This window comes from Canis lupus, chromosome 13, assembly GCF_048164855.1.
Source record: "Canis lupus baileyi chromosome 13, mCanLup2.hap1, whole genome shotgun sequence".
NCBI lineage: Eukaryota > Metazoa > Chordata > Mammalia > Carnivora > Canidae > Canis > Canis lupus.
Window position 1 is genome coordinate 8,276,918 of NC_132850.1, and position 9,041 is coordinate 8,285,958.

The 9,041-nt window shown below is 35.6% G+C and overlaps 1 protein-coding gene across 7 annotated transcripts in view; it reads left to right on the forward strand.

The window, feature by feature from the left end:
• ZMYM6 (zinc finger MYM-type containing 6) overlaps positions 1–7,902 on the forward strand; it is a 41,201-nt gene extending 33,299 nt beyond the window's left edge. For 6 of the 7 annotated variants that reach the window (XM_072772003.1, XM_072772006.1, XM_072772002.1 and 3 more), the window contains 2 exons: positions 4,343–4,487; positions 5,985–7,902. In XM_072772003.1, the coding sequence (XP_072628104.1) occupies positions 4,343–4,487; positions 5,985–7,816 (1,977 nt within the window). In that variant the 3' untranslated portion in view covers positions 7,817–7,902. The remainder of the gene's footprint in view (positions 1–4,342; positions 4,488–5,984) is intronic. The other variant, XM_072772005.1, reaches the window with a different exon arrangement.
• Positions 7,903–9,041: the final 1,139 nt, after the last annotated feature.

Below are 9,041 nucleotides of genomic sequence, written 5' to 3' on the forward strand. Positions count from 1 at the left end.
TCCAACTGCCTACTTTATGCCTCAACTTAGATGATTAATAGCCATCTCAAATAATATGTCTAAATAAGAACACTTTTATTTTCCTCAGACTTCCTCTCTATTGTTCCTTACTTCTTATCACTCCTATTGCTACATCTTTTGTCTGAGGCACCATCATCTTTTCTCTGGTTCATTGCAGTGACTACCCACTTGTCTTCCTGCTTCCATTCTTATCCTTTGCATTTTTTTCCCCTCTATATTGTTAGCAAAATGATCTTAAAACAAATCAGATTGTGTCACTTTACTGCTTAAAAACCTTCAATGAAATTCTGAAAAAGAAGAATGAAGAAGGGGGAAGAGCTAGCTTCCGAAATTATAGTAAAACTCTGAATTTTACAAAGCGAGGTAGTTAAAAATAACTGATACTGAAGCCTTGAATAGACAGACAACTCAATAAAACGTCCAGAAGTAGACCTAAATATATATACAAATTTAGAAATAATAAAGATGGCATTCAAATAGATCAGTGGGAGATTTAGATTATTCAATAAATAGTGTTATGACAATTGAGTATACATGTGGAAGAAAATGCAGTTGGATTTCTACCTTATAGGTTACACCAAAGTGAAGTTTAGATGGAGAAGAGATTTAAATATAAAAAAATAATAAAGTAGTTGGAAAAAATACAGGAAAGAATTTTAATGCAGAAGTGGGGAAAGTCTTTCTAAATATGTCGCATAACCCAAAAGCCATAAAAGATTTGTTAGGGAAATTCAACTACATTTCAAAGTCAAAGGATATGAAAAAAAAATAAAAAGATTGCAATTCATGTCATAAAAGGCTAGTTTTTTTCTATATGTAAAGAGCTTCTGTGAATCAATAAAAGGACCCCGCACCCATTAGGAAAATGGGCAAAACTATGATCCTTCAGTTTACAGAGTAGGAAGTAAAAATTGTTCTTAAACATATGCAAAGATATTCAGCTTCAAAATTAGAGAAATGCCAGTTAAAGCTACAGTTTTATGAGATTGGCAAAGATAAAAATGATGGATAACACTGTTAAGGCATTTTTACATATTGTCAATAGCAGTTGCTAAAACTGCTACAGAGAGCAATTTAGTAAAACTTGTTAAAATTTAAAATGTAAATACCATATTACCAAGGAACTCCATTTTTAGGAATTTATCCTTCAGATACATTTCACACATTTATAAAATGAAGTATATACAGGGATGATTGCTACATTGTTTGTAGCAGCAGAGGCTTGAAAACAACCAAATTGTTTCATCAGTAGTCAGAGCCACTGTGAGTTCATCCTAAGTTACTGTCTGAACTAGAAAAAAATAGGCCTACATGAGTAGGGCCTGAAATATACCCCTCTCCTATATCCTATCTGGTAAGTGGAGTTCCTTTCACAAGCATATGCAGCAACTCTTTGGGGACTGTAGTTAAAATAAATTTGCTATATCCATACAGTAGAATACTATGCACTTAAAAAGAATGTGGTAGCTATATATGTACAGACATAGACCAGTCTCGTATATAATAAATGAAAAAGACAAAATAGTATATAGCCTACTGCCATTTGTATTTTAAACACATACGCACACACAAACCACATGCTTGTACATATGTATAGAAAGCACTGGAAGGCAGCCAGAAAGTAGATAATAGTGGTTGCCTCTGAGGAAAACTGAATGACTGAGGCAGAATTTTAAGAGGGGGAATTACTACTTTTTCATTGTTTAATGTTTAAATCTTTGAATTTTATGTCACGTATTACATTGCTCATTCAAAAAATACGCATAGAAGTTTTTTTAAAAGTAAAGGAAAACACAAGATGATAGGAGTAGATAGTTCACAGAAGATGCACTAACCCCACTAATGTTAGGTAATTTTTAATTTATTGAGAAATAGCAAAAAAGTTTCATAGTTCTGTGTTAACTAGAGTATGGGGAAACAGGCTCACATACATTGCTGAAGGTCGTATACTTCGATATAATACGCTTCTGTGGAAAGCAATTTGGCTGCACCATCATAATAAAAATCTTCTGACCCACCCAACTGCACTTATAATACCTTACTCTATAAATATACTAACACATGTAGAATTAATTCACATGTAGGGGTATTTATTATGGCATGTTTATAAAAGCAAATATTTTTGACATTTCCTGTTGAGCAGCAGACTCTTCAGATTTACCTATGGTACACTGAGTGTGTAAAGCTGCCCTGGGAGCAGTTACATAAATATACCTCTAAGATAGCTTGCTGTATGTACAGTGCAAGGTGCTGGAACCTAACTAATAATATGCTACCAATTTGTAGTCAGAAGCAACTTAAGTACAGGGGCCATCTCTACAAGGGTGTCTGAGAAACTGGGGACCATGGTTGTGTTCAAGGATGAGTCTGGATAGAGGGCAGACAGAGGTGGAAAACTTAATTTTCATGTATATACTTCTTTTTTTTTTTTTTTAAGATTTATTTATCTTAGTGCACATGGAGGGGAGGGGGCAGACGGAGAGGGAGTCTAAAGCAGACTCTGTGCTGAGCAGAGCCCGAAGCAGGACTCCATCTCATGACCCTGAGATCACTACCTGAGCTAAAACCAAGAGTCAGATGCTCAACCGACTGTGCCACCGAGGCACCCCTTCATGCATATAGTTTTATACCTTTTGTATTATTACATAATTTAAAATTATTACATCTGTTGCCTATTTAAAAAGTAAGTGTAAATAAAATCTGCAGTGGTTTCCCATCACTTTTAAAATACAGTCCTAACTTCTTGTTGTTTTTGAAACTAAGACCTTCCTGATCCTATGAAATTTGGCTTCTGCCTACCTTTTCAGACATTTCATTCTAGCCTCTGCTTACTTTATTTCAGCCTTATTCTCGTCTCTGTTCCTAAAGCAGGCCAAACTCTTTCTCACTTGAGGACTTTTGCATCTATAATCCCAGTGCCTGGAGTCCTCTGACTTCAGGCCTTTGCATGGTTTGCTCTTTTGAGTATTTATAAGATCAATGTTCAGATGTTTACTCCAAAAATACCCCTCCTCTGCACATCACTCTCCATTCCCTTACTCTGCTTGCTTCTTGCTTGCTTTTCTTTTTCTCTTTCTTTCTTTTCTCTTTTCTTTTTTTTTAAAGATTTTATTTATTTATTTATTCATAGACACAGAGAGAAAGAGGCAGAGACACAGGCAGTGGGAGAAGCAGGCTCCATGCAGGGAGCCCAATGTGGGACTCGATCCTGGGACCCCAGGATCACACCCCAGGCTGTAGGCGGCACCAAACTGCTGCGCCACCAGGGCTGCCCACTTTCTTTTCTTTCATAGCACTTCTCACTACCTGGAATTATACATTATATATTTGCTTTACTTGTTTATCTTCTGTCTCTTCCTGTAGAATGTAAAGCCAATAAAAGCAGGACTTTCTTTGTCTTGATTTTTGCTATATCCCCAGGGCTTAAAAACAGTGCCTGGTTTATAGTAAACATTCGGTAAATATTTATTGAATGGAAAACATGTTTTTGGTACATTCTCCTACTCTGTTGATTATTCTTCAGCTTTGTCTTATAAAAACTTGTTATTTGCAAAAAAATTCAAGGTAGCCAAATGTATTAGTCTTTTCTGTTTTGTTTTTAACTCTTTTGTATTTTGAATACCTAAGGTTCTCCTTAGGGTACCTGGCTGGCTGGTCAGTAGAGCTTGCAACTCTTGATGTCAGGGTTGCAGGTTCAAGCTTCATGTTGGGTGTAGAGATATCTTTAAAAAAAAAAAAAAAAAAAAAAACCTTCTCCTTGTTCTGGCTATTTGAAAGTTCTCCGTTGATTTTATTTTATTTTTATTGATTTTTAAGATTAAAAAATTTTTTTAAGTGATCTCTCCTCCCAACATGGGGCTTGAACTCACAACCCAAGATTAAGAATCACATGCTCTGCTGGCTGACCCAGCCAGGTACCCCTTTCCAGATTTTAAAGTTTTATTTTTTTAATGTTGAGGTCTTTAATCAATATGGAATATATTTTTGCATGTGGTTTGAGATTGGACCAGATTTTTCTGAATAGCCAGTTGTCCTAATCAGCAAAGATTGTCTTTACTGTTTTGATGGTCCTTACTATAGGTAGAGTATTTTTTTTTTAGAGTATTTTTTTAATTGATAAATGGAACAGATACTGATTGGAAGAATCAGGAATTAGTGTATATTTTCCAAAGTAACTTACTTATTGCAACTGCTCTTTCAGAAGAATTGTTATTATTACTATTTTTTTGCTATGTGCCACCTTTCAATTGATAGCAATTATGGTCAGTGATAAGGTACTGAAAAACATCACTTTTTGGTTTCTGAATTTGTTTTTAACTAGGGAAGCACACAGACAGATGCCACGAAACTTCTATCTTCCCAGTCTTCCAGGCTTTTAAAAAACAAAGCAGTGTTGTGCAAGCCTGTCACACAGACCAAGGCCACCGCTTGCAAACCACATACACAACACAAGGAATGTCAGACAGGTATGTGTCCCTGAGCTCTCCAAATGTAGAAAGTTACTCTGTTTTGTTTGTTTTTGTTTTTTTTAAGAAAAGTAAAGAAAATCATTTACAGTTTCATAAATGTGAACACATTCATTCTTGGATCACATACTTTGAACATCTGATTGCTTCCTTTTATAATTATTGTCAACAATGATAACTACTAAACTGCATCCATCTGCACACACAGCATTATGTGTAGAGTGGACAAACAGCTCTGCATGTGCACTGCTGTTTTTCAAATGTACAAACTGTTATGACTACTAAGATATAAATTTATTTAAAAGCATTAATGATATAAAAAAGGCAGCAGTGATTTAGCCTTAGTTCTTTTTTAAAAAAACACCATGAATTGATTTGTTATTTACTGAAAGTAGAACTATGTATCTGAGGTGTTGGCGATCGGGAAAATTATTTTCATTCATACTTGGAAAGGTTATAAACTATTGCCCCCAAGCCATGTTAACTGCCACTACCCTTATATTTTCAGTGACTTGTGTTGCCTACTCTGCCCAAAGCATTTTTTTAATTTTTGTTTTTAATGATAATTTTACTACCCAGAATATACTGTATTTATTTATTTTTTTTGAATATACTGTATTTAAAAGCATAGTCTGAAAAAAAAAAAAAGCATAGTTTGTCAGTAAGTAATCATGAGTTTTTATGTAGGGTACCTTTCTTTTTGGTAGGAGTCAAGGAGAATCCTGCATAGTGCTGCTGAAGCGAGCACTATACATCGAGATTCTTAATGGATGCATTGATTATAATGTATATAACCTATTCGTCCCCCTATGATTGAACCGTGAGATTGCTTTTAGTTATGTAATATTATAAACAGTGTTAAGTTGTGTAAATGGATTTTTGTTCACTTGTCTAATTAGGATAAATTCTAAGTAGTAGAATTCTAGATTCAAAAGGTATCACAGATTTTTAAGGCTTTTGATAGGTATTACAAAATTGAAAAATTACATCAGTGTTTAGGAATATCCATTTCTCTTTACTCTCATTGACACTGGGTATTCTAATAATTTTTTTCCTCCACTTTGGGAAAATTTCAGAATTCAGAAAGATTGAAAATATGGCACAATGAACTTTAATATATCCTTCATCTTAATTCACTAAGTGTTAACTTTTTGAAACTTTTGTTTTCTGAAAAACTTAGAAATAGAATAATTTGTTCTTAATTTGATGTATCCTGTGGACCTCAGCCCTAATGCCAGTAATCTACTGAATACATTGCATTGCTAGTTCATGTACCACAGCCTGCCATTTTGTTTTAGTCAGTGGCCAAGTTTGGAGCAAGGAGAAATTCAGTTTTTAATGGTACCATGGAAATATCATCGTTTGCATTTCAACTTTAATGTATTCTTTTGACAAATATAAATAGTAATAAAATATAAATTTTAAATGTGTGGGGGAAAACAAAGAATATAGCTTATGTCTTCTTGAAAATAACAGTGATTCAAATATTTCATTCAGATTTCCCTATGCCTAATGAGAAAAAGGAAGCAGAACTTGAGTCTCCACCTGCAAAGAAGAAAAGAATAGGTTTTTTCCAGACTTATGATGCAGAATATTTAAAAGTTGGTTTTATTATCTGTCCAGGATCAAAAGAAAGTTCACCAAGGCCACAGTGTGTGATTTGTGGAGAAATCTTATCCACTGAAAACATGAAGCCAGCAAATCTTTCTCATCATTTGAAGACAAAACATTCAGAATTAGAAAACAAACCAGTAGATTTTTTTGAACAAAAATCTCTTGAAATGGAATGTCAAAATAGTTCTTTAAAAAAGTGTTTACTAGTTGAAAAGTCACTTGTGAAAGCTTCTTATTTAATTGCTTTCCAAATTGCTGCCAGCAAGAAACCATTCTCCATTGCTGAAGAATTAATTAAACCATATTTAGTAGAAATGTGTTCAGAAGTTTTGGGTTCAAGTGCTGGAGACCAAATGAAAACCATTCCTCTTTCTAATAATACAATTGGACACAGGATCGATGAATTGTCTGCAGACATTGAAGATCAGCTGATTCAGAAAGTCACAAAGTCAAAGTGGTTTGCCCTTCAGGTAGATGAATCATCTGAAATCTCAAATATCACCCTTCTTTTGTGCTATATTCGTTTCATTGATTATGATTGCAGTGATATAAAAGAAGAATTATTATGTTGCATTGAAATGCCTTCTCAAATGACTGGTTTTGAGATATTTGAACTAATAAATAAATACATTGATAGTAAATCGTTGAATTGGAAACATTGTGTTGGTTTCTGTACAGATGGGGCTGCAAGCATGACTGGCAGGTGTTCTGGTTTAAGGGCAAAAATTCAAGAAATTGCTGCGAATACAGTGGCATTTACATACTGTTTTATTCACCGTGAACATTTAGCAGCAGAAAAGTTGTCTCCATGCTTACATGAAATTCTTTTGCAGTCAGCACAAATTTTAAGCTTTATAAAGAGCAATGCATTGAATTCGCGAATGTTAACAATTTTATGTGAAGAAATGGGGTCTGAGCATGTGAATTTACCACTCCAGGCTGAAGTACGTTGGATATCAAGAGGGAGAATTTTAACAAGATTATTTGAATTACGACATGAAGTTGAAATTTTTTTAAACCAAAAGCATTCAGACTTGGCCAAGTATTTTCTTGATGAGGAATGGGTTGCAAAGCTGGCCTATTTATCAGATATTTTTTCACTTATAAATGAACTCAATTCAGGTCTCCAAGGAACTATGACTACTCTCTTCAATTTGTATAATAAAATGGATATATTTAAGGAAAAGTTAAAAATGTGGTTGAAGCGCACACAAGAGAATGATTATGACATGTTCCCTTCATTTTCTGAATTCTTACACTCATCAGACTTAAATATGAGAGGCATTGCAAGCATTATTTTTGAGCACCTGGAAGGTCTTTCTCAAATGTTCCATGACTGTTACCCACCAGAAGAAGACTTGCGCTCAGGAAATTTGTGGATAATTAATCCTTTTATGAATCACCGAAATAGTAACCTCACGGACTTCGAAGAAGAAAAACTAGTACAGTTATCTTCAGATTTGGAATTACAATCAGTATTTAAATCAATGTCTGTAACTCAGTTTTGGATAAATGCAAAGACAAGTTACCCAGAACTCCATGAAAAGGCAATGAAGTTTTTATTGCCTTTTTCTACTATTTATTTATGTGATGCTACATTTTCTGCCTTGACAGAGTCAAAACAAAGAAATCTGTTGGTTTCTGGTCCTGCCCTAAGACTTGCAGTCACATCTTTAATTCCAAGGATAGAAAAATTAGTAAAGGAGAAAGAATAGAAACATGGCAATTGCTTATTATCAAAGTCTATAATTTTGTGTGAAGTTTTGTATAAGTACTCTAAAATATAATTTCTTAATGTGGATATGTGTTTTCAGTGATTAAATAAGTCTTTTAATTAATAATTTTTCTTTATGTTGAAGAATTTAGTAATTATGCATTTATACCTAGTTATGTATAATTTTATTAGTCCAAGGTAGAGAATTTAACTATTTTATCGTTTCATTAGATAATCTAGATTAGGGACAAAAATGAGGGTAACAGGGATCCCTGGGTGGCACAGCGGTTTAGTGCCTGCCTTTGGCCCAGGGCACGATCCTGGAGACCCGGGATCGAATCCCACATCGGGCTCCCGGTGCATGGAGCCTGTTTCTCCCTCTGCCTGTGTCTCTGCCTCTCTCTCTCTGTGTGACTATCATAAATAAATAAAAATTAAAAAAAAAAAAATGAGGGTAACAAAACCGCTTATAATGTACCAGCACAGCTGGATGTAGAAATAGAAACCGCTGGGCCTTTAGGAATACAAGGGACATTGCCGTGTTCAGCCAGACAGCCTGCAGTCCAGCAGGCTAAGGGTAGGTACAGCACATATCTGAGTGGCTTGGCTAACCAGAAATGGAAACAGCAGGAGAGTTTGAGAACCCTTGTAGGGGTCTCTCTGGCCCTCTACTAGGGCTTGGCAGACTTTTTCCATAAAAGGCCAGATAGTGAATATTTTAGGTTTTGTAGGCCATATGGCAGCAGCTCCTTAGTTCTGTGGTTGCAGCACAAAAGCAGCTGAAGGCAATACACAAACGAGCGTGGCCGTGTTTCAATACAACTTTTTATTTATGAATATCGAAATAATACAGTTTGGTTTTTCTTTTAAGAGTTTTATCTATTTGAGGGGATCCCTGGGTGGCCCAGCGGTTTAGCGCCTGCCTTTGGCCCAGGGCGTGATCCTGGAGTCCGGGATCGAATCCCACATCAGGCTCCCTGCGTGGAGCCTGCTTCTCCCTCTGCCAGTGTCTCTGCCTCTCTCTCTCTCTGTCTCTCATGAATAAATAAATAAAGTCTTAAAAAAAAAAGATTTTATCTATTTGACAGAGAGAGAGCAAGCAGGGGGAGCCAGGGAGGGTGCAGCAGGCTCCCCACTGAGTAGGGAGCCTGATGTGGGCTCCATTCCAGGACCCTGGGATCATGACCTGAGCCGAAGGTGGATGCTTAACCGACTGAGCCCCCCCA